Source organism: Mustelus asterias, chromosome 7 (assembly GCF_964213995.1).
Source record: "Mustelus asterias chromosome 7, sMusAst1.hap1.1, whole genome shotgun sequence".
NCBI classification, from domain to species: domain Eukaryota; kingdom Metazoa; phylum Chordata; class Chondrichthyes; order Carcharhiniformes; family Triakidae; genus Mustelus; species Mustelus asterias.
This window is the reverse complement of record NC_135807.1, coordinates 37,681,617-37,707,611: the sequence shown is the minus strand read 5'-3', so window position 1 is coordinate 37,707,611 and position 25,995 is coordinate 37,681,617. Positions and strand designations below refer to the sequence as shown.

Below are 25,995 nucleotides of genomic sequence, written 5' to 3'. Positions count from 1 at the left end.
ACCAACCTATTAAGAGATCAAGACTGCTACAACACAGTTAAAATCACACAAAACTCCCAAAGTAGATGGGGATAGTCTCCCTCAACAAAAACAAGAGAGAAATATGACTGTTCAAAACTACAGTGTAGTAGAAAGGTCTGGTACATAAAGGGTTAATGTGGGGCTGACTGCAGTGCCATCTACACAGAGATGTAAGAAGACACCTGACCCAGAGCTAGGGTCAGTCTAAAGATGGACAGAGTTGGTTAAAGACCTAGACTGAAGTCAGCTCCATACCAGTACCCTCTACTGTAAGTGTGTATCTAGTTATGATTTGTTAACTTCATAGAGCATGTTGTTAAATACTCTAGACAAGAAGCCTAATCATAGTGCCTGAAGCAGGATTCTTCATGGTGGCAGTGTCGGGATCAAAACCCTAATCCTCACAATGTTTTTCACCATTCTCCACTCTGCCAGTAAGATTCTCCATCTCCAATGGTGTGAAGAAAGTTTGTGTTCTGGCACTGATCCCTTTCTCTATGTTCTTCAGTATGATGCTTCAAGATGACAGGTGGTATATCCAGCAGCTTCTAAACAGACGGCAGTCTCTTCAACTATGATGGCAATTGGCATGTACAAAAATGACAGAAGAGCATCTTTGGAGCTTCTGTTTGCCGATCATTGCGTCAATCGGCCTGTTGTGAAAACCTAGTTCAGAGACATACAAACATAGAAATTGGAGCAGGAATAGGTCATTCAGCCATCAAGCCTGCTCCACCATTCAATATGACCATGGCTGATCCTCTACCTCAATGTCATGCTCCAGTGCCATCTGCATACCGTTTGATGCCTTTAGAATCTAGAATTCTATTTATTTCCTTCTAAAAGCTTGGGGAATTAGCTCAAATGGTAGAGCGCTCGCTTAGCATGCGAGAGGTAGTGGGATTGGTGCCCATGTTCTTGACTTTGATAGGAGATGTACGAGGCAACTTTTTTACACAGAGGGTGGTGAGTGCCTGGAACTTGCTGCCGGGGGAGGTAGTGGAAGCAGATACAGTAGTAACTTTTAAGGGGCGTCTTAACAAATACATGAATAGGATGGGAATAGAGCGATATGGTCCCCGGAAGGGAAGTGGGTTTTAGTTCAGTCAGGCAACATGGTTGGTGCAGGCTTGGAGGGCCGAAGGGCCTGTTCCTGTGCTGTAATTTTCTTTGTTCTTTGTTCTTTGTGGAGGCCTCCACAACCTTCTGTGGTAGAGTTCTGCAAGTTCACCGCCCTCTGAGTGAAGAAGCTTCTTCTTATCTCAGTCCTAAATGGCCTACCCTGTATCCTGAGACTGTGACCTCCCCAGCCAGTGGAAACAACAGCCAGTCTGTCCGGCCAAGTCAGAATTTTATACATTACAGTTTATGTCTTTTAGAATATAACTTTTGGTTTTAGGAATTAAAATTTTAATGGTCGATAACTGATTGAGAAACTGACAAGCAACCCTGAAGTAAATGCGGGTCTGGGTTTGTTACATTTAAAACATGGCCTGTGTTTTTCTTACAAGGTCAGGGTTAATTGCGAAAAAGTTTGATAAAGGCAGTGATTGTGGAGAAAGAGTTTTAAAACTCCATTAGCAATAAAGATTATTCCTATAGGTTGCAGAATCAGAGTTGAGTCAAAAGTAAAATAATTCAGTTGTGTTTCTGTTTGAATCAGCCCAAATCATGCTACATTGCCATACAGATAGTAATTCAGGATGGAGCCTTTATTAGAAGGTTATTTTTGTTTAATTTGTCTGTGTGTGTTTGTTGGCAGAAGCATGCAGTTCAGTTTGGGTTTTGTGAAGGAAAAGCAGCTGGAAGATTTTCTCTATCTTGCAACTCATGTGTGAAATCTACAGTTGTCCTCACAGAGCTTTGTGGCAGAGAGCAGTCAGCTTGAACAGTTAGCTTAGAAAGAGCTGAACAGAAGCTGGGGAATAGTAATCTATATCAAAAGCAGGACAAGGAGTTCAAGAAGAGTTCAAGGGGCCTTTAAAGAAACTTGCAAGATCGCTTCGTCAAAAGATGAAGAAAGGATCCCATGTAATGTGTACCTCGAGTAAATTCCAGAGGGTGGCAGCATGCCTTTTCGGTTGGTCCCAGGAAACATGAATGAACACAATGGTTAGCGCTGCTGCCTCACAGCTCCAGGGACCCGGGTTCAATTCTGGCCTTGGGTGACTGTGTGGAGTTTACACATTCTCCCTGTGTCTGCGTGGGTTTCCTCCGGGTGCTCCGGTTTCCTCCCACAGTTCAAAGATGTGCTGGTTAGATGGATTGACCATGCAAGGTTGCCCCTTAGTGTTCCAAGATCTGTAAGTTTTAGAGGGATCAGCCATGATAGGTGTGTGGGGTTATGGCGATAGAGACGGGGAGAGGGCCTGGTAGGATACTCTGTCAGAGAGTCGGTGCAGACTCAAGGGGCTGAATGGCTTCCTTTTGCACTGTAGGGATTCTGTGAAAACATTCAGAATATTGTAAGGTAAGAGAAGTAGAAACGTAGAACTTAGTTTATAGATATGTCTTTATTAGTTGTAGTGTTAGGCTTGTGATGCTGGCTTTGTTTAACTTCTCTTTATATATACAAGAAAGTTTGTTTTTGTTAAAAACATTGGATCTTGTGGCATAGGGTGGCATGGTGGCACAGTGGTTAGCACTGCTGCATCACAGGGACTTGGGTTCGATTCCCAGCTTGGGTCACTGTCTGTGTGGAGTTTGCACGTTCTCCCCGTGTGTGTGTGTGTGTGTGTTTCCTCCGGGTGCTCCAGCTTCCTCCCACACTCCAAAGATGTGTGGGTGAGGTTGATTGGCCATGTTAAATCGCCACTTAGTGTCAGGGGGACCAGCAGGGTAAATACGTGGGGTGAAGAGGATAGGGACTGGGTGGGATTGTGGTCGGTGCAGACTCGATAGGCCAAATAGCCTGCTTCTGTACTGTAGGGATTCTATGATTCTGTAGGGATTCTATGATAGTTTAGTCGGTTGTTTGATGGGTGTTCTGATTTCTTCTTCAAACATTAATGGTCCTTCACAGGATTGTAACGTGACACACACAAAGGAGGCACTTAGCTCATTGTAGACTGTTTTCTGAGGCATCAAATGTCTTTGGCCTTGCTCTTATCCTAAAGGAAACACAAGTGCTGCACCAATCACAGCCTGAGGAAATTATAATCCACCACTGATCAGTACTGGCATCAGTGACCTCAATGCAGGAGAACAGTATCTATGTAGCACAAGCATAATAATAAGAACATAAGAACATAAGAACTAGGAGCAGGAGTAGGCCATCTGGCCCCTCGAACCTGCTCCGCCATTCAATAAGATCATGGCTGATCTTTTTGTGGACTCAGCTCCACTTACCCGCCCGCTCACCATAACCCTTAATTCCTTTACTGTTCAAAAATGTATCCATCCTTGCCTTAAAAACATTCAAATGAGGTAGCCTCAACTGCTTCACTGGGCAGGGAATTCCAGAGATTCACAACCCTTTGTGTGAAGAAGTTCCTCCTCAACTCAGTCCTAAATCGGCTTCCCCTTATTTTGAGGCTATGCCCCCTAGTTCTAGTTTCACCCGCTAGTGGAAACAACTTCCCTGCTTCTATCTTATCTATTCCCTTCATAATCTTATATGTTTCTATAAGATCTCCCCTCATTCTTCTGAATTCCAAAGAATATAGCCCCTGTCTATTCAGTCTCTCCCCATAAGCCAACCCTCTCAACTCCGGACCACTGTCCGGAGTTGCCACTGTCAATGAGGATAGAACATAGAACATAGAACAGTACAGCACAGAACAGGCCCTTCGGCCCACGATGTTGTGCCGAGCTTTATCTGAAACCAAGATCAAGCTATCCCACTCCCTATCATCCTGGTGTGCTGCATGTGCCTATCCAATAACTGCTTAAATGTTCCTAAAGTGTATGACTCCACTATCACTGCAGGCAGTCCATTCCACACCCCAACCACTCTCTGCGTAAAGAACCTACCTCTGATATCCTTCCTGTATCTCCCACCACGAACCCTATAGTTATGCCCCCTTGTAATAGCTCCATCCACCCGAGGAAATAGTCTTTGAATAGTCATGGGTATAGTCATGATGTGGAGATGTTGGCATTGGACTGGGATAAACACAGTAAGAAGTCTCACAAGACCAGGTTAAAGTCCAACAGGTTTATTTGGTAGCAAAAGCCATTAGCTTTTGGAGCGCTGCCCCTTCGTCAGGTGAGTGGGAGTTCTGTTCACAAACAGGGCATATAAAGACACAAACTCAATTTACAAAATAATGGTTGGATTGCGAGTCTTTACAGGTAATCAAGTCTTAAAGGTACAGACAATGTGAGTGGAGAGCACGTGTTAAGCACAGGTTAACCATTATTTTGTAAATTGAGTTTGTGTCTTTATATGCCCTGTTTGTGAACAGAACTCCCACTCACCTGACGAAGGGGCAGCGCTCTGAAAGCTAGTGGCTTTTGCTACCAAATAATCCTGTTGGACTTTAACCTGGTCTTGTGAGACTTCTTACAATGAGGATATAGACCAGTGATGGGCAACCTATGCTAGTGATTGGGCGACATGAGTGGCCCTCCTTCACATTAGCGGGTCACAAGATTGAAATCAGGTTTGTTCATTAACCATGACCCCATGAATAAGATTAATAAGATAACAACAATATAAGAAACACTCAATATCATATTGTGGGCAGCATGGTGGCACAGTGGTTAGCATTGCTGCCTCATAGCGCCAGGGACCTGGGTTCGATTCCCGACTTGGGTCACTGTTTGCGTAGAGTTTGCACATTCTCCCTACGTCTGCGTGGGTTTCCTCCGGGTGCTCTGGTTTCCTCCCACACTCCAAAAATGTGCTGGTTAGGTGCATTGGCCATGCTAAATTCTCCCTCAGTGTACCTGAACAGGTGCCAGAGTGTGGCAACTAGGGGATTTTCACAGTGTTTCACAGATTTTCATTGCAGTGTTAATGTAGCCTACTTGTGACTAAAAAATAAATAAACTTTACTTAAATACATTGAATATATGTTGAATATTTTAAAACAGGTTACAGAAAATGCTTTATTATTTATATATTAATCAAACTAACATCAACTTCAAATGATTAAAACAAAAGAAATATTTACACTTTAGATGCAAAGCGAGCGCATGACTCTCATGGCCAAAGTTGTGTGCAATCAGCATGCGCCTCACCACATCCTTTGCTTTATATATGTATCACTTCAGTCATACCCGTAGGAAAAAATCCAAGCAGATGGAAATCAGTGGAATATGACAGCCCTGCACATGGGCAATGGTCAACAAAATGTCTCATGGGCTACACTCAGAACCCACAAGGGCCACATGTGGCCCCTGGGCCATTGGTTGCCCGCCACCAATATAGGCCATTGACTGTCCATTGGGGCGGCATGGTGGCCCAGTGGTTAGCACTGCTGCCTCACAGCACCAGGGACCGGGATCAATTCCGGCTTCAGGTAACTGTGTGGAGTGTCAGGGGGATTAGCAAGGTTAATACTTTATGGGGATAAGGCCTGGGTGGGACTGTTGTCGGTGCAGGCTTGATGGGCCAAATGGCCTCCTTCTGCACTGTAGAGATTCTGTGATTCTATGAATGCATATGGATAAGTCACAACATGAAAACAGGCCATTTAACCAGCTTAGTGTATGCCTTCTGCATAATATTTATCCACCCTGTTCCCATATCCATTCAACCCCTTTCCCTTCATCTATCTATCTAATCTAATTTTGAATACTTGGTGGGAATCTTACCACCGTTCACGCGAGCGGGATTTTCCCAGCCTGCCGCAGTTAGCGGAGATTTGTCTGACTGCCAAATTCTCCAACCTTGCTGCAGTGGGAGTGTGGCGTGAATGGCAGGTAAGATCACGCCTGTATCATTTCTGCTGAAATGACTAACCCTGACCAAGATGATGCCTCAAAATTCTCTGTGTGAAGAGATTTCTCATGTATTCTGTTCTAAATCTCTTGCATTTAATCTTATCTACGGGCATTCATTCTTGACCACTCAACTATTGGAAACTGTCTGCTTCTTTTGATCCAGTCCAATCCTTTCATAATTGAGAACATTTATTTCCCTGATGTCTCGATTCATCCCATCTTCTCTCCTATTCTCTTCAAGCAAGGTGTCCTGCTTCATGCGCTTTGGCCCTGCAACTGAGCTTTTTAATAAAACTATATCTGCTTCAATGATCTCCCGCAATTTAACTGAAAGGTTAACCATAAATTGACAGATAACTTCACAAGAACAGTATGTGACAGGATGGTCATATCTTGGCCAATCAGAAATATTTTTATGGCACAATTTTGCGGAGATGGGTCTGCTGCTTGCATTGAATTTTTTTTGCATATTGGTGTTACATGAATGTGTCACTGATAAGTATTTAAGATCTTTGAATTTTTTTATTAATCGCAAATTGATGTTGGTTTTCATGTTTTCATTAATATGTCATCAAATCATGAGACTAGTTTTCTTGTCTAGCAATTTCTATCTTCCTAAATCCTTTCCTGTGACTTTTCTCCATCTTATAACTTTTTCCAACCTTATTTACCAATGTGCGCTCCACCCTTCTAACTTTGGGATCCTCTGTATTATTCCTGTCCTGATGTGGAGATGCCGGCGTGGGACAGGAATAAACACAGTAAGAAGTCTCACAACACCAGGTTAAAGTCCAACAGGTTTATTTGGTAGCAAAAGCCACTAGCTAGTAGCTTTTGCTACCAAATAAACCTGTTGGACTTTAACCTGGTGTTGTGAGACTTCTTACTGTGTTTATTCCTGTCCCACCATTCCCTCTGTTCCAGCATTGATGGCTGATCTTGCTTGTGATGCCCACTTCCCAAGAAAAACTTAAAATGTAAATTTGCTCCTCCCACACATTTAGGAAAATTATTTTTAAACCCTGTCTCTAAAGCTCTTCCTTTATCACCTCTTTCCCCAGCTTCAACAGACTCCTTAAAGCCTGTAGGCACATCCCCTCCTCAACTTCCACTTCCATGTTGGTCAGCTTCACTACTGGGGATCCAAGAGGAAGGAACAACAAGGGGCGTCTGGATAAATACATGAATAGGATGGGAGTAGCGGGATATTATCCCCGGAAAGGTAGGGGGTTTTAGTTCAGATGGTCAGCATGGTCGGTGCAGGTTTGGAGGGCCGAAGGACCTGTTCCTGCGCTGTAATTTTCTTTGTTCTTCATTCTAACACCACCTTCTTGGGATGACTATGGATGGACAATATGGCAGTTCCTCTGTATACTCAACTGAAGTGACAGCCTTGGCTCAAATGCCAGCTCTCTTACCTCCCGATTCACAATGTTGTGAGTTGCAGTTTCACTTTAGAAACTTAAGCATTGATTGACACCAGTGTAGTACATTTTTTGGAAGAGAGATTAAATCAAAACCCTCCCATCTGCCTTCTCAAGTGGATGTAAAACATTTTGTGGCACTATTTACAGGAGAGGAAAAAACTTCTCTCCAGTGTCCTGGCCATCATTTATCCTTCCCCAGCAATTTATCTCATTGCTATTTGTGGACCTGGATGCATGCAGATTGGCTGTTGTGTTTCTCTACAACACTTAATTAGCTGTGGTCTGAGATAATGAAAGTGTTGTTTAATTCAAGGTCTTAGTTTCGGTAAAAGAAAGTCCAATACGTGGTAGTTTTTACATAATTTCTTTCCTTCAGTTTTCTATCCCAGTTTCTCTTCTACCTAATCTCCCGGCTAATTTATGATGGGATGTGTTTCCCTCTGTCATCTCAGTCAAGCGACTATCCTTCATGTGTGAGCCTTCAACAATCAATGGCAGAAACCTGTCTCATCCCAATGTGGCACCGCAGTCCAGTCTGGACCAACCCTCATCCAAGATCCACACACAACAATATGTGAAAAGTGTAGCTGGATCACAATCTGGAGCAAGAACCTTGACTGAGTTATTGTCCTCCTTAGCTCTAGGATACTGAGTGAATTGTAATACTCTATCCTTCTCGGCCTTTTGGCTAAGATCAAGTGTAGTATGGATCGCCTGCACTTGGTTGAGGTCATTAGGTTACGCTGAGGCTTCATATGTTTCATATGAAGCAATTTTTAAAAGCGGCATCTCGGCCTTTTGGCTAAGATGCAAATGAGCTCAAGTCTTGGAGGAGGATCCTCCCCCTTCTCCAATCAGCTTGACTCATGTAGATCAGGCCCAGGACAGGGTGATTTGGTCTCCCGTCCTGTCTTGTCAGCCTGGATCTGAAATGTCTCAACTTGTTGAGACTCTGAATTGGATTTGATTTGATTGAATTGGAAAAGTATATAAAAAAAATACTCTGTCCTGAGACCTTTTGGCTAAGATCAAGTGTAGTATTGACATGCTGTGCTTGGTTGAAGTCATTAGGTTAATTTTAGCTTCATTTGAAGCAATTTTTAAAAGCGGCATCTTGGCCTTTTGGCTAAGATGCAAATGAGATCAAGCCTTGGAGGAGGTGAGTCTGCACCTACTCCAATCAGCTTGGCTCATGTAGATCAGGCCCAAGACAGGAGTGTAGGCCCTGTCTTGTCAGCTTGGATCGGAAATGTCTCAACTTGTTGAGACTCTGAATTGTACTTGATTTGATTGAATTGGAAAAGTATATATAAAAAAAAACTCTGTCCTGAGACCTTTTGGCTAAGATCAAGTGGAGTATCGATATGCTGTGCTTGGTTGAAGTCATTAGGTTAATTTTAGCTTCATTTGAAGCAATTTTTAAAAGCGGCATCTCGGCCTTTTGGCTAAGATGCAAATGAGATCAAGCCTTGGAGGAGGTGCAATGCCTACTCCAATCAGCTTGGATCATGTAGATCAAGCCCAAGACAGGAGGTGAGTGCCCTGTCTTGTCAGCTTGGATCGGGAATGTCTCACTTGTTGAGACTCTGAATTGGACTTGATTTGATTGAATTGGAATTTTAAAAAAATACTCTGGCCTGAGACCAGGCCTTTTGGCTAAGATCAAGTGTCGTATCGACATGCTGTACTTGGTTGAAGTCATTAGGTTACATTTTAGCTTCATTTGAAGCTATTTTTAAAAGCGGCATCTCGGCCTTTTGGCTAAGATGCAAATGAGATCAAGCCTTGGAGGAGGTGCAATGCCCACTCCAATCAGCTTGGATCATGTAGATCAAGCCCAAGACAGGAGGTGAGCGCCCTGTCTTGTCAGCTTGGATCTGGAATGTCTCACTTGTTGAGACTCTGAATTGGACTTGATTTGATTGAATTGGATAAATGAATAAAAAATACTCTGTCCTGAGACCAGCCTCTCATCCCACAGACTAGAAGTCAAACACTAGACCTTTCAGGAATTACGTGCATTATATTACAGCCGGTTTTGGGATGTGGGCAATATTGGCAAAGTTGCAAGGATTGCACATGTCTAATTGTCACTACATGAGGTGGGCCTTTAATAGTTAAGGTTTTGTGGGCTGACTAGGTCATTGACTGGGCTACTTCAGAGGACATGGGACTCAACCATCCACTTTAAAATTTGAGTATGCCTGGGTAAGGACAACAGGTTTCCTTCTCTTCCCTTGATTGTCAGTTGTGGCTCAGTTAGGGCACTGGTCCAAAACCTTTAGGTTCAAGTCCCAGGAGTTGAGCACGAAACTTAAAGCTGTTGTTCCCATACAACACGGAGGTAGTTCTGCATTGTTGGAGTTTCTGATGCTTGGATGTTAAACTGAAGGTTTCTCAGGGGAAGGTTCTGGCCAATATACCAACATTACAAAACAGACTACCTGGCCATTATCATGCTATTGTTTGTGGGAGCTTGCTGTGCCCAATGTTCGCTGTCATGTTTCCTATATTACAATAGTGAGTACACTTCGCAAGTACTTCATTGGCTGTAAAGCATTTGGGACATCCTTTCATCGTGAAAGGTGCTTTATAAAGAAAACCTTTCTTTCTTCCTGAAGAAAATTAACAATCAGTTGAATTCATCTAACAGCTTCCATGTCAGTAAGGGGAGTTGGACAACTTCCTGGCTTGGCCTGTCTACCTTGGGAGAAAGTATTCGCAAAGCGGGATCTTCATTCTTGGGGAGTGGGCTGGAGTCAGGTGATCCAATCTGGGAAGATGTGTGGAAACAGCCAAGAGAATGGCGGATACGGAGACGGACTGCTTAAAAAGGAAATGGTTCTGTGAAACTTTGCCCCAGTTAAAATAAAAATACACAAAGACCCTCCAGCCTTCACCGCCTCCTCACCTTCATGTGTCCCATCCACACCACCTCATGTCCCCCACCTAACCCCTATATCCCCTCATGCCTTCTATACCAGGCTATCTGCCCTTCCACCCACCTTCACGGTCCCTCATGTCTCCTATGCCAAGCTATGGCACTTACATGCTAATTCACCGAATATACACTTCTAGAACCAATGAGCCAAATAGTGCATGGTAAAAAAGCTTTAAAAAAAGGTAATTTTAAAAATTCGTTCATGGCAGGCGGGCATCGCTGGATAGACAAAAATTTATTGCCCATTTCTAATTGCCCTTGAGAGATGGTGGAGTGCTGCTTTCTTGAACCATTGCAGTCCATGTGGTGTAGGTACTTTTTCAACAAGGCCCATAAGGGTAGCAAGGATAACCCGGGTAATTATAGGCCCGTGAGCTTGACGTCCATGGTAGGGAAATTGTTGGAGGAGATTTTTAGAGATAGGATATATGCGCATTTAGAACTGAATAATCTCATTAGCGATAGACAGCATGGTTTTGTACGAGGGAGGTCATGCCTCACAAATTTGGTTGAGTTTTTTGAGGAGGTGACAAAAACGATTGACGAGGGAAGGGCCGTGGATGTCGTCTATATGGATTTTAGTAAAGCGTTTGACAAGGTCCCTCATGGCAAGCTGGTGCAAACGGTTAAATCTCACAGGATAAAAGGTGAACTAGCTAGATGGGTGGAGAACTGGCTTAGCCATAGAAGTCAGAGGGTAACAGTGGAGGGGTCTTTTTCCAGTTGGAGGGCTGTGACTAGTGGTGTTCTGCAGGGCTCTGTACTGGGACCTCTGCTGTTTGTGATATATATAAATGATTTGGAGGAAGATGTAGCTGGTGTGATCAGTAAGTTTGCGGACGACACAAAGATTGCTGGAGTTGCGGATAGTGATGAACATTGTCAGAGAATACAGCAGGATATAGATAGGCTGGAACATTGGGCGAAGAAATGGCAGATGAAATTTAATCCAGACAAATGCAAAGTGATGCATTTCGGTAGATCTAATGTAAGGGGGAGCTATACGATAAATGGCAGAACCATCAGGAGTATAGACACACAGAGGGACCTGGGTGTACAAGTCCACAGATCCTTAAAGGTGGCAGCACAGGTGGAGAGGGTGGTGAAGAAGGCATATGGCATGCTTGCCTTTATTGGACGGGGCATAGAATGTAAAAGTTGGCATATGATGTTGCAGCTGTATAGAACGTTGGTTAGGCCACATTTGGAATACTGCATCCAGTTCTGGTCGCCACACTACCAGAAGGACGTGGAGGCTTTGGAGAGAGTACAGAAAAGGTTTACCAGGATGTTGCCTGGTATGGAGGGTCTTAGCTATGAGGAGAGATTGGGTAAACTGGGGATGTTCTCCCTGGAAAGACGGAGGATGAGGGGCGACCTAATAGAGGTGTATAAAATTATGAAGGGCATAGATAGGGTGAACAGTGGGAAGCTTTTTCCCAGGTCGGAGGTGACGAACACAAGGGGTCACAGGTTCAAGGTGAGGGGGGCAAGGTTCAACACAGATGTCAGGGGACGTATTTTACACAGAGGGTGGTGGGGGCCTGGAATGCACTGCCAAGCAAGGTGATTGAGGCGGACACGCTGGGATCGTTTAAGACTTATCTAGATAGCCACATGAATAGACTGGAATAGAGGGATACAAACGAATGGTCTAGTTGGGCACATGAGCGGCGCAGGCTTGGAGGGCCTGTTCCTGTGCTGTATTGTTCTTTGTTCTTTGTTCTTTGTATACTCTCACAGAGATGTGAGATTTCCAGTGACGGAAAAGGAACTAAGCCAAGCATACATAATGAGGCTTGGCTGAGAACCTAAACAGCTAATAGAAAACTAGAACAGCTGCTCCCCAGAGCTCAGGCTCTCCAATATATTCAGTTAATTTGACAATGACTGTTTACACAAGTTAAGTGGTTTCAAGGATTTGTGATGCTGGAGACTTAAAAGGGCCTGGATGATTGACATTTTTATTAGCTTGTAGTGCAGATACTTTTTTCCAACATAGAAGAAAGTTATCAATGAATTACATTTTTTCAAGGCTACTTAGGCAGCATGAAGGGAATTAGGTTTGGTGAAAGAACAGAGCTTGGAATCGGGGCAAGAGCGGACATTGGGGCTGGGTAGAATGGCATGGGGGGGATGGATGAAATAACAGAGATTGAAATGGGGGAAAGAGGGGACTAGGTGGTTGGTGAAAGGGCAGAGCTTGGCATAGGGACTTGAGGGAACATGGGGTGGATGAGGTGTCATAACTTGGCATGGGGGCATGAGGAGCACCTATTGAAATTACCCTTTTGAAAGGTCCATGCAGACTAGGATTCACAATTCCTCTGAATGGGACTATGAATAATGGGGGTGATATTACCAGCGCATCATGCCAGTCAGTCTGCATGGCGAGCTGGTAAGATTGCGAGAGAGGTGAAAAACTAACTTTATGCCCAGTTTCTCACCTCTCACATTCTTACTGGCCCCGGATTGCCAGCATGGTGCGCAAGGCTGATTATAATCTTTAAATTTGAATTTAAACATTACAAGTGAGCCCGAGACGCAATCATCAGGGCTCACTTGCCTTAATGACCTTGCCGGTGAAGATCTTCACTGGTGATGATCACGTATGGTCCCCATCAAGTCCATTGAGACTCCCGGGAAGTTGGGGGCAGTGTCCCTTGGGCAGTGCCAGCCTGGCAGTGTCAGCCTGGCATCCTGACAGTGTCAGCCTTGCAGCCTGGCACTGCCAGCCTGGCACTGCCCACCAGGCACCCTGGCTTTGCCCACAGGGGACTGGCCGAGGGGTGGGGCCTGAAGATGGTGGGGCCTAAAGGGAAGCTGGGGAGGGGGAGCTGCGCACTCTGCAATTGGGGATTATCAGGCAGTGATCAACTGAGAGGTGGGGAGTGGGAGCAGCGATTGTCTGGAGGGGGTGTTGGGGACTGGTCAGGTCAAGGGTGCTGGGTGCGGCCTTCTGGTAGGAATCAGCCTGCAACCTTGAAAGGCATTCCCAAAACATTCACATGAGGTTGGGAATCCCGGAATAGGGATGCACTCCCCATGTTTCAAAGGCTCACAAGTGAACCTGACTCGATGAAAATCCAGGCCGCATTTTCTGAAATTGATGTGATGGAATTTACAATCATAACCTCTGGGTAAGTCTTGTCACACTTTAACCATGACACTACTGTACCCAGGAAGCACTAGAAACGTGCAACAGATCAGTCAACATCTGAGAAGCAGCACAGATCATATAGCTAAACACCTCTTTTCTGTCTGTAAGAAAGGTCCTGGCATGTAGCTCACCACTTCACCTCCCTCTCTCTATGAAGGAAGTTACTGAACTAGTTTGATGTAGCAATCTGACAGGTTTTACGGTACTGGATAACAAGTGACTGGATTTGGTGAACTATTTATCACTGACTATTGCTCTATTGGAGCATTGAGCCACTGTCTGGTACGATAACCACCAAAAGCTGGGGACAAAGTTATCTTTTTTTCTTACATAAAATTAAATCCAGAAAAGTATCTCTGTTGTCCAAATGGAGTCATCTTCTTCTTTTTAAACAATTATCTTTCCAAAATGCAATTGGAATTACATCAGTGCCATTGTTGATTCACTCAGAGGTGCCATAGCCAAGTGCTGAGAAAACTGTTCTGATACAAACTCGGAGCTATCTGTCCTTTTAACTTTCATTAGGATGGTATCAGTTACTTTTCCGGAAGCTTCTTCCACCTCTGCTCAGCCATGCAGCCGGCTAATTGCTTTTGTCGGTGAGCTTAGTTCTTTCCGCTTTTGCTCATCTTTCACTGTTAGGATTCTTGGGCAAATTTATTCACCTTATTTATTCTTGGAACCTGACCTTCACCGACAAGACCGATATTTATTGCCCATTCCTATTTGCTTTGAGAATGTGGGAACGCAGGGACTAAGAACGTAGGATTTGGGAACAGGAATATGCCATTCAGCCCTTCGAGCCTGCTCCATCATATAATGAACATGGCTGATCTGGGTCGTGGTCCAAAACCTGCTTCCCTGCCCATCAAAAATCTAATTAACTCAACCTTGAATCAAGTCAATGATCCGGCCTCCACTGCCTCTTGGAGTAGAGAATTCCACAAACTCACAACCCTGAGGGGGAAAAATAACTTCACCTCATCTCTGCCTTAAAAGCGAGACATTGATTCTTAAACAGTGTCACCTTATAGAATAGAATCCCTACAGTGCAGAAGGAGGCCATTCAGCCCATCAAGTCTGTACTGACCACAATCCCACCCAGGCCCTATTCCCATAACCCCACACATCTACCTTGCTAGTCTCCCTGATTCTAGGGTCAATTTAGCATGGCCAATCAACCTAACCCACACATCTTTGGACTGTGGGAGGAAACCGGAGTACCCAGAGGAAACCCACGCAGACAGAGGGAGAATGTGCAAACTCCACACAGACGGTGACCTGAAACTGGAATTGAACCTGGGACCCTGGCACTGTGAGGCAGCAGTGCTAACCACTGTGCCACCATACTGTCACCTGGTTCTAGCCTCTCTACAAGTGGAAACATTTTCCTGGTATGCACCTTACTGAGTCCCCTCAGGGTCCTATATATTTCAATAGGGGGAGGCGATGGCCTAGTGGTATTATCGCTAGTCTATTAATCCAGAAACTCAGCTAATGTTCTGGAGACCCGAGTTTGAATCCCACCACGGCAGGTGGTGGAATTTGAATTCAACAATAAAAAATATCGGGAATTAAGAATCTACTGATGATCATGAAACCATTGTCGCTTGTTGGAAAAACCCATCTCGTTCACTAATGTCCTTTAGGGAAGGAAAACTGCTGTCCTTACCCCGATCTGGCCTACATGTGATTCCACAGCCACAGCAATGTGGTTGACTCTCAACTGCCCTCTGAACAAGGGCAACTATAAATGCCACGCCCATGTCCCACGAATGAATAAAAAAAATACCATCACCTCTAATGGGTATAGGCCCAACCCGTTCAATCTTTCTTCATAAATTTCTTCATAAATTAAGCCTCTCATGAGTTGAGTGAACCGAACGTCTGCTCTTAGTTTGATACAACTGAGTGGCTTTATTCAGTCACTTCAGATGATAGTTATGAGTGAACCACGTTTGAGACTGGAGTCACTTTGGCCAAGACAACATTTGAGGGAGAAACCTGCCATACTTGAGATCTCATTTCTACTAATCCCAGCTTTTTTAAAAGTTTAATTCAAATTCTTAAACTGGCTTGATGTGATTAAAATTCACATTTTCTCAAATACTGATCGTGACTTCCGAATTACTGATTCAACAACAACAACTTACATAGGGGCGGCACGGTAGCACAGTGGTTAGCACTGCTGCTTCACAGCTCCAGGGACCTGGGTTCGATTCCCTGCTTGGGTCACTGTCTGTGTGGAGATGTAACATTCTCCTAGTGTCTGCGTGGGTTTCCTCCGGGTGCTCCGGTTTCCTCCCACAGTCCAAAGATGTGCGGGTTAGGTTGATTGGCCATGCTAAAATTGCCCCTTAGTGTCCTAAAATGCGTAGATTAGAGGGATTAGCGGGTAAAATATGTAGGGATATGGGGGTAGGGCCTGGGTGGGATTGTGGTCGGTGCAGACTCGATGGACCGAATGGCCTCTTCCTGCACTGTAGGGTTTCTATGATTTCTATGATTTCTAGGGAGGGTTAACCTCCTCCATTGGGGGGGTCCCCTTCTGCATGTGGGGACTCCCCTTATCCACAGGAGAGGTATGTGGGTTGGGGGCCCCCTTCTGCATGTGGAGGTCAGTGGTGTGTCCCCTTTATCTGCCAGAAGGTCCTGATGTTCGTGTGGGGGTGTCCATGTCCGTGTGGGGAGTGCCTATGTCTGTGGTGGGGAGGGGTGAGGTCCTGATGTCCATTTGGGGGGGGGCCTTAAATTTAACTTTGGATTCGAGGTGCCCTGATGGCTTAAATGGTGCCCTGAACTCAGATTCCCAGTGTTGCTGGTGTGTTTGGGCCCCATCCCCCCAGCTGGCTGTGTGATTCTCATGATGTGGAGATGGTGGCGTTGGACTGGGGTAAACACAGTAAGAAGTTTAAAAACACCAGGTTAAAGTCCAACAGGTTTATTTGGTAGCAAAAGCCACACCACCGTGTTGGACTTTAACCTGGTGTTGTTAAACTTCTTATTGTGTGTGATTCTCGCCAGCATTCTGAGATTGCACAGAGCGCCGCTAAATCAGGCAAGAAAAGGTGGTGAAGCCGGTGAGTTTCACACAGCTTTTCTCACCCGATCCAACACTCTGTGTAATTTTGGGAAGATTGCACCCAGGGAATGCTGGAAGTAACGCAACAGATCTGGCAACATCTGTAGGGAGAGAAAGCAAACTTAATGTTTTGAGTCAGTTTGTTTCTTTGGCTGGGACTTCCTGGCTGTTCATGCCAGTGGGATCTTCCAGTCCTGCTGATGGCAGACCCCCACCGCAGGTTTCACGGTGGTATGGCGTGCATTCAATGGGAAACCCTATTGACAACAGGGGAGGCCAGAAGATCCTAGCACCGGCCAATGATGGCTCCCTCCTGTGGCAGATTGCGTGACAAATTCCTCCCTTTGTCTGAATTTCCTCCATGGCTTTTCTAGTGTCAGTACTTGACAATACCTAAAGAGGGCGCATTAACCTAGATTATGCACATCGGACAGCCTTACACACAGATTGCTCTCGCAAACAATGGGCAGATGCCCTGTGTAAAAACCTAGATTCTGGAACTTCTATTTAGGTGCCTTTTGGCTTGCTGGCGACATTGTCAAGTCATAGAGTCATCGAGTTTCACAGCATGGAAACAGGCCCTTTGGCCCAACTTGTCCATGCTGCCCTTCTTTTTTTAAACACATAAGCTAATCCCAATTGCCCACGTTTGGCCCATATCCCTCTATACCCATCTTACCCATGTAACTATCTAAATGCTTTTTAAAAGACAAAATTGTACCCGCCTCTGTGCTACCTCTAGCAGCTTGTTCCAGACACTCACCACCCTCTGTGTGAAAAAATTGTCCCTCTGGACACTTTTGTATCTCTCCCCCCTCACCTCTGGTTCTGGACTCCCCTACCTTTGGGAAAGATATTGACTATCTAGCTGATCTATGCCCCTCATTATTTTGCAGACCTCAAGTATGGTCCTTATTCCCCACTAGTATGTGGAAATGGCCACGTCGTGAATTTGACATCCAAAATGGTTCTGTGGCTTCAATACTTGCTTCAGAAAACTATTCATCTCTTACAATTAGTGACAGAGGCTGCAACAAGTACCATGCCACACCCTCCTCCTTTAGCAATTGTAGGCAGACAAATGCAAGCACCTCACCTTCTTTACCTCCTGGCAACCACTTAAATTTTCTTTGGCCTTCCCTTGAGACATGAATCACCGTTTCTATAATACATTCACCCTCCCTGCTCAAGCATCTACTCAATTGCAGTTGAATAAAAGTGAAGTGCCATAATCAAATGGCTACCTCAGCCTCTGTCACTGTACTATTATTCTTCACACCCCCACTTATTCTCCCTGTTCCTCTGTCAACTGCTTGTCACCGTGTCCTTTATCCAATACCCTTCTATTGTCGACAGCGCAGGAATTATTCTTGGTGTGCTGATGCTGGGATTATCCTGGTGCAGTAATGCACATCATTGGAAAATCAGGAGAAACAATATTTTTGTCTGTTAACGCCATCAATCGGAGTGCCGGATGGTCTGTCGCTGAAGTTGCAGCCAGACACTGGGAAATGCCTCTCTAACCCCATTAGAAATCACCAACATGAGGAAGAAGAGATTCGTAATCATCAGGCACTCCCTGGGTCTTAAGGGCATCTTTTCCTTTGAGACATAAAATGAGGTGGACAACAACTATCAGCTTTGAATTAGTCATCGAAACAGCACACTTCCCGCTGCCTCGGAAAAACATCCAGCATGATCAAGGATCCCATGCACCCCGGACATTCCCTCTTCCGCCTTCTTCCATCGGGAAAAAGATACAAAAGTCTGTCTGAGGTCATGTACCAACCGACTCAAAAACTGCTTTTTCCTGCTGCCATCAGACTTTGAATGGATCTACCTCGCATTAAGTTGATCTTTCTCTACACCCTAGCTATAACTGTAACATTGCTTCTGCACCCTCTCCTTCCCTTCTCCCCTATGCACTCTATGAACGGTATGTTTTGTCTGTATAGCACGCAAGAAACAATACTTTTCACTGTGTACAAATACATGTGACAATAATAAAGCAAATCAAAAGCAATGTCTCATCCTGTGACATAGAATCCCACAGCACTGAAGGGGACCATTTAATCTCCCAAGCTTGTGTTGTCTTGTTGAAAGAACCATCCAATTATAAGTTTATTTATTAGTGTCACAAGTAGTCTTACACAAACACTGCAATGAAGTTACTGTGAAAATCCCCTAGCCGCCACAATCCAGTGCCTGTTTGGGTACACTGAGGAAGAATTTAGCATTGCCAATAAATACACCTAACCAGCACGTCTTTCAGACTGTGGGAGGAAACCGGAGCACCCGCAGGAAACCCACGCAGACACGGGGAGAACGTGCAAACTCCACACAGACAGTGACCCAATCCGAGAATTGAACCCTGGTCCCTGGCAATGTGAGGCAGCAGTGCTAACCACTGTGCCACCCCACTCCCAACTTATTTCCCTAGCCCTTTGGAAAACAACTCTCTTTTGAAAATAGCTATGGAATCTGTTTCCAGCACTCTCTGAGGCAATACATTGCAGATCATAATACCTCGCTGCGTAAAAAATAATTCTCTTCATTTCCCCTCTGATACTTTAACCAATTCCCTTAAAATTTGTCCTCTTCCCATTGATCTTTTTGCCAGTGGAAAATGTCTCATTTATTCCAACAAACCCTTCCATTTTTTTGAATGCCGCTATAAAGTTATCCTCTTAACATTATTTTTCATCCCCATTGCCCCTGGTTATTTCTTATTTATTTGTCTTCTCTGATGGGTTCAGTAATGAAGGGCTGGAGTTTTGATGCTTGATGGGGGTGGGACAGGAGGCATCTGGGTGGGTGCGGAATTTCCCGTCGCCAGTCGGCGGGCCGGATATCCGGCAGGATTCTGATCTGGAGCTATTTAGAGAAAGGCCAGGGTCGGGGGCAATATAAAAACAGAAAGCGCTGGAAATATTCAATGGGATTGGCAGCATCTGTTCAGCTATGAGGAGCGGTTGAAGAAACTTGGTTTGTTCTCACTGGAACGACGGAGGTTGAGGGGCGACCTGATAGAAGTCTACAAGATTATGAGGGGCATGGACAGAGTGGATAGTCAGAAGCTTTTTCCCAGGGTGGAAGAGTCAATTTCTAAGAGGTATAGGCTTCAGGTGTGAGGGGGAAGGTTTAAAGGAGATGTACGAGGCGAGTTTTTTACACAGAGGGTGATGGGTGCCTGGAACTCGCTGCCGGGGGAGGTAGTGAAAGCAGATATGATAGTGACTTTTAAGGGGCATCTTGACAAATACATGAATAGGATGGGAATAGAGGGATATGGTCCCCGGAAGGGTAGGGGGTTTTAGTTAAGTCGGGCAGCATGGTCGGTGCAGGCTTGGAGGGCCCAAAGGGCCTGTTCCTGCGCCGTAATTTTCTTTGTTCTTTGTTCTTTGTTCTAAAACAGGGTTAACGCTTGGAGTCATATTTGACTTTTCTTCAGAATTGGAGGGAAGCAAAAATGTGATGGGCTTTATACCGTGGGAAGGGAGAAGAGGGAGGAAGAACAAAAGGGAATGTCTGGAATATGGTAGAGGGATTTAATGACACAACTATGCGAGCAAAGGCAAAGGGAGTGATAATGGTTGTAGTGAAGAAACAAAGCATTTGTCCAGAGTGGGAGAGTGAATGGCAAAATGATGAACAGCTCTGTCCAAAAGTGAAAAACCAGCCCACGAGGAATTAAAAAATCAGAATCATAATGGGGACAGAGTTCATTGCCTTAATTTGTTAACCTCAATGTTAAGCCCAGAAGGCTGTTTAAAATGCAGAATCAGAAGATTAGGTGGTTTTCCTCGAGCTTCATTGGAGCATTGCAGTCGGCCGAGGACATAAATGTGAGCCTGAGAACAAGGCGGTGAATTAAAATGGAAAGTGACCAGAAGCTTGGGGTCATGCTTGGGGATTGAATGGATGAGTTTCAGGAATCATAGAATCATAGAATCCCTACAGTACAGAAGGAGGCCATTTAGCCCATCGAGTCTGTACCCACCACAATCCCACCCAGGCCCTATAACCCCCATTTACCTTGCTAATCCCCTGACATTAGGGTCAATTTAGCATGGCCAATCAACCAAACCCGCACATCTTTGGACTGTGGGAGGAAACCGGAGCACCTGGAGGAAACCCACGCGGACACCGGGAAAATGTGCAAACTCCACACAGAGAGTGGCCCAAGCCGGGAATTGGACCCAGGTCCCTGGCGCTGTGAGGAAGCAGTGCTAACCACTGTGCCACCATGCCGCCCTGAGCGGTCGCCCAATTTGGGGCAAGATGGCTGCTCACCCGAAAATGGCAGGTAGAACTCAGCCAGTAAAGCAGTCTGCTGTGGGCACTTTGACAACGGCTGGAATTTTCTAGTCCCACTGGGTTCCATACTGCAGCTGAAAGCCAGTTAAACAAGGCAGCCTCCTGGTAAGCTGGGGAGGGGGGTGGGGGGGGGGGGGGGTCACTCTTCATCCCATTAGAGACACATATCCTTACTCCAGTCCACAGCTGCTGGCTATCCAGGGGAAGGCTTTGGCCCTTACTTGATCACGGCCAGGCAGCTGTGGTTTTTTTCAGTTTCAACATTATTACCCAAACTCCAGAGCGTGTCTCCATTTTGAGGTGGCTCCTCTCTCTTATAGACATAGTACAGCACAGGAACAGGCCCTTCAGCCCACAATGTCTTGCCGAACAAGATGCCAAATTAAACTAATCCCTTCTGCCTGCCCTTAGTCCATGTCCCTCTATTTCTTGCATAATCATGAGCTGATCTAAAAGCCCCGTAAATGCCCCTATTGTATCTGCCTGCACCACCACCCCTGGCAGCACGTTCCAGACACTTTCCGCTTTCTGTGTAAAAACTTGCCCCTCACATCTCCTCTATTTATAGGAATCAACAGCTCCTACCTCAGCTGGTGGAATGGCTAAAGTGTCATTGCCAATTTGTCTTCTAGATCCAGGAACCTATCCATGAGGCGGGATTTTATGATTTTTTTTTTCTCAAAGGGTGGAATTTTTCCAATATTTGTCAGTGTGTCAGGTTCTGACTCAAAACCGGCAAGTATTTGATTTGATTCGATTTGATTTGATTTATTATTGTCACATGTATTAGCAGATGCACATTCAGACCAGATTCTCTGGTACACAGTGCATGGTTTGTGCTGTCACACGGGCAGGGCAGGACTAGATAGAGCCAGCAAGGCCAACTCCACAGACACTGGGGGGCCTTCTTTACAGAACACCTCAATCAGCACTCATAATAAATGTCCCCCCACCCCCCAACGACACAGAGGACTCCCTACAATCATGTCCCCCACCACACAAGTATCGGGGCACACAGCATCACCCCCACCATGCAAGTATTGGGGCATACCCGTCACCCCCCCCTGCCCCCCCCCGCCCCCCCCCCCCCCCCCCCCCCCCCCCCCCCCCCACTCCCACGCCACCCCCCACCATGCTAGTATCGGGGGCACACATTCCCATCCCCAACCATGCAAGTTTCGGAGGCACATCCCCTCCCAACCACCATGGAAGTATCGGGGTATGCCCCACACTCACATGCATCAGCCCTACCCCCAACACACATAAAGAGAACCCTCCTACCATGGGGTTCCCCAATGGGCCCACCCCTGGCAATGGCAGTGCCAGGGAGCAGTGGCTTCCTCTCCCTTCGGGACTTATGCTTACCTTGGTGCCCTGGCAGTGCCAGGGGAATGTGTCAGGGCAGTGCCAAGAGGCAGTGCTGGAACAGTGCCATGGGACAGTGCCAAGGCACTGCTTGGGCATGTCTCTCTCCTCTGAGGGTCCATACTTACCTTGGTGCCCAGGCAGTGCCAGGGGATAGAACAAAGAACAAAGAACAATACAGCACAGGAACAGGCCCTTCGGCCCTCCAAGCCCGCGCCGCTCCCTGGTCCAAACTAGACCATTCTTTTGTATCCCTCCATTCCCACTCCATTCATATGGCTGTCTAGATAAGTCTTAAATGTTCCCAGTGTGTCCGCCTCCACCACCTTGCCTGGCAGCGCATTCCAGGCCCCCACTACCCTCTGTGTAAAATATGTCCGTCTGATATCTGTGTTAAACCTCCCCCCCTTCACCTTGAACCTATGACCCCTCGTGAACGTCACCACCGACCTGGGGAAAAGCTTCCCACCGTTCACCCTATCTATGCCTTTCATAATTTTATACACCTCTATTAAGTCTCCCCTCATCCTCCGTCTTTCCAGGGAGAACAACCCCAGTTTACCCAATCTCTCCTCATAACTAAGCCCCTCCATACCAGGTAACATCCTGGTAAACCTCCTTTGTACTCTCTCCAAAGCCTCCACATCCTTCTGGTAGTGTGGCGACCAGAACTGGACGCAGTATTCCAAATGCGGCCGAACCAACGTTCTATACATCTGCAACATCAGACCCCAACTTTTATACTCTATGCCCCGTCCTATAAAGGCAAGCATGCCATATGCCTTCTTCACCACCTTCTCCACCTGTGACGTCACTTTCAAGGATCTGTGGACTTGCACACCCAGGTCCCTCTGCGTATCTACACCATTTATGGTTCTGCCATTTATCGTGTAGCTCCTCCCTACATTATTTCTACCAAAATGCATCACTTCGCATTTATCAGGATTGAACTCCATCTGCCATTTCTTTGCCCAAATTTCCAGCCTATCTATATCCTTCTGTAGCTTCTGACAATGCTCCTCACTATCTGCAAGTCCTGCCAATTTTGTGTCGTCCGCAAACTTACTGATCACCCCAGTTACACCTTCTTCCAGATCATTTATATAAATCACAAACAGCAGAGGTCCCAATACAGAGCCCTGCGGAACACCACCAGTCACAGGCCTCCAGCCGGAAAAAGACCCTTCCACTACCACCCTCTGTCTTCTGTGACCAAGCCAGTTCTCCACCCATCCAGCCACCTCCCCCTTTATCCCATGAGATCCAACCTTTTTCACCAGCCTACCGTGAGGGACTTTGTCAAATAAGGGATGTGCCGGGGCATTGCCAGGGTACTACCTGGGCCTTTCTCTCTCTCCTTTGGGGGCATTACAACCCCGGCGGAGGCAATTTGCTAGGTCCCTGTTTGTCCAGACCTGTTGTAAACCCTGCTGGCGTGGTGTCACGCTGACATAGAGGGGCGGGGGTGATATGCTAACATGGCGGGATTGTACAGCCAGGGATCCAGTGATGATGATTAAATGTATGGCCATGGGGTTCCTGGCAGGGGTGGAGGGGGAGGGGGAGGGGGAGGGGGGTGGTGGGGGTGGGGGGGCGGGGGGGTGGGGGGGTGGGGCAACAATATCAAGGGGAAATCTGGCTGGCATAAAAAGGTTTGGGATCCCTTTGGATTCTCCGTCTCCACCGGCATTCCCGCCCGCTGATAACAGGGACTGGAAAGCCCCCCCTCCCGCACCACCACCACCCCCCCTCCCCGAATATCTTTAATCAAACAGCAAGCTCATCCTCTGACTATTCATTGGTCACTGCAGCAGAAATTGTAGAAAGGTAACTATACCCGATGTGATGCAGACTCAGGACACTGGCGCCAGGATCAAATGTGATTCCTGACCCAAAACAGAAAATCCGGCCTCATTGTCTCCAAATGTTAGCGATAGTCCTTCACCCAGCTCCTATCCCACTCCCCCTCCCTTCTTGGAATCATAGAATCCTGCAGTGCAGAAGGAGGCTATTCAGCCCATTGAGCCTGCACCGACCACAATCCCACCCAAGCCCCTATCCCCATAACCCCATGCATTTACCCGAACTAGTCCCCTGGCACTAAGGGGCAATTTAGCATGGCCAATCCACTTAATCCGCACATCTTTGGACTGTGGGAGGAAACTGGAGCACCCGGAGGAAACCCACACAGGCACGGGGAGACTGTGCAAACTCCACACAGACAGTGACCCGAGGGCGGGGAATCGAACCCGGTCCCTGGCGCTGTGAGGCAGCAGTGCTAACCACTGTGCCCCCATGCCACCCTCCCTTCCTTGCAATGCCTTCTGTTTGACCACCTATTAAAGGAGCATCACAAAAGCTCTATTGTCAAACTTTCCCCTGTGGCACAAGGAAATGTTTAACAAGCTGCCGAGTTTAACATGCTCCCAGAGCACTGAGGGAGGCACTGAAAACACAGAGAGAGAAATAAATCTCCTGGCATTGCAACAAGCAGCCAACAGTGTCAGGGACAAGTGAATGGAGCAAAAGAGGAAAAGAGAGGCTCAGCCACTGAAGGGGAGGCTGCATGGCCCCCTTGTATTTCTCCTTGGCAAACATTTGTTTCTCTGGTCAAGTGTTGAGGGAGGACAGGCCTCCCGAGGCAGTCACAGCACTGCCTGTGGTAACCAGTAGCACTGAGGCAGCTCAATACTACAACGACGCAGAGGATAGGGTGTCAGTGAGAAAGAGACAGGGGAAAACAAATGTGTAACTCACGTCTGGATCCAGGAACTGGGGAGATGCGGCTGCGATAAAGAGAGAAAGCAAGGCGGTGATGGAGCTGATTATGCTGAGGGCTGAAAGGCAAGAACGCTGGTCCTCACAACACGCCATCCCCTGTTACGCTGCCCTCGGCCCAGAAGCGGCCACAATACTCGTACATCTACAAACACACACACACTCACACACTCACACACACCGATACAGAGCTGAGTGATTGATGAGCAGAAGCTTTGGCCTGACTTCACATCTGTCCCTGAATCAGCTGCCTTTTTTCTGCTTCACGGTACACAGGGCCTGCACTGCTCCCTGGGGGAAACCATTAATTAATTAAATGGGTCTCCTTTTACACACAGATTGTACACAAACACTAGTTAAGGAAGTCATGAGCGCCGGTGACTGGGACAGGATTCTTTACTGCCAACACAAACGGGTTTCGGTTTTCTCCACTGAACAGCTGAAAACATTTTACTCTCACTTATATGATACACATGGGAGTATTACAAGAAAGAGTTCGCAGTGAAGCTATGTTCCTCTCCCGGTGTGCTCCGTGGACAGGAAGCAGGGATTAGAGAAACTTATGATCTGAAGTCGACAATTTAGCCCCTCCTGCCAATCAATTGGGTCATGGCTGATTCGTACCTCAACTCCGTCTCCCTGTGTTTGTTCCATTCTCCTTGACACCCCAACCAAAACTGCCATGAAAATTTCAAACGATTCTGAACTCCCAGTTGGTTTGGGTGATGTACTTCAGTTTTGCGCTTGTGTGGAAATGACCACCGTGATTTTGATCCTGAATAAGGTAGTTTGAATTTTAAGATTTTGTCCATTTGTTCTTGATTCCTCAGCAGGAGAGCTGTGTTCTCTGTATCTACCCCACCAATTCCTTTAAACACCTTTGTTAGGCCAGTTCCCCCAATCTTCTAAATGCAAAGGCATGTAAGCCAGGTTTATTCAGGCTGTCATAGAATCATAGAATCCTACAGTCCAGAAGGAGGACATTCAGCCCATCAAGTCATCACCGACCATAATC

General features: G+C 46.3%; 1 protein-coding gene across 1 annotated transcript in view; it reads right to left on the bottom strand.

The window, feature by feature from the left end:
* The window catches only part of tmie (transmembrane inner ear), a 120,460-nt gene extending 95,307 nt beyond the window's left edge, over positions 1–25,153 (bottom strand). The window contains exon 1 of the mRNA XM_078216996.1: positions 24,960–25,153. Within this exon, the coding sequence (XP_078073122.1) occupies positions 24,960–25,076 (117 nt within the window). The 5' untranslated portion in view covers positions 25,077–25,153. The remainder of the gene's footprint in view (positions 1–24,959) is intronic.
* Positions 25,154–25,995: the final 842 nt, after the last annotated feature.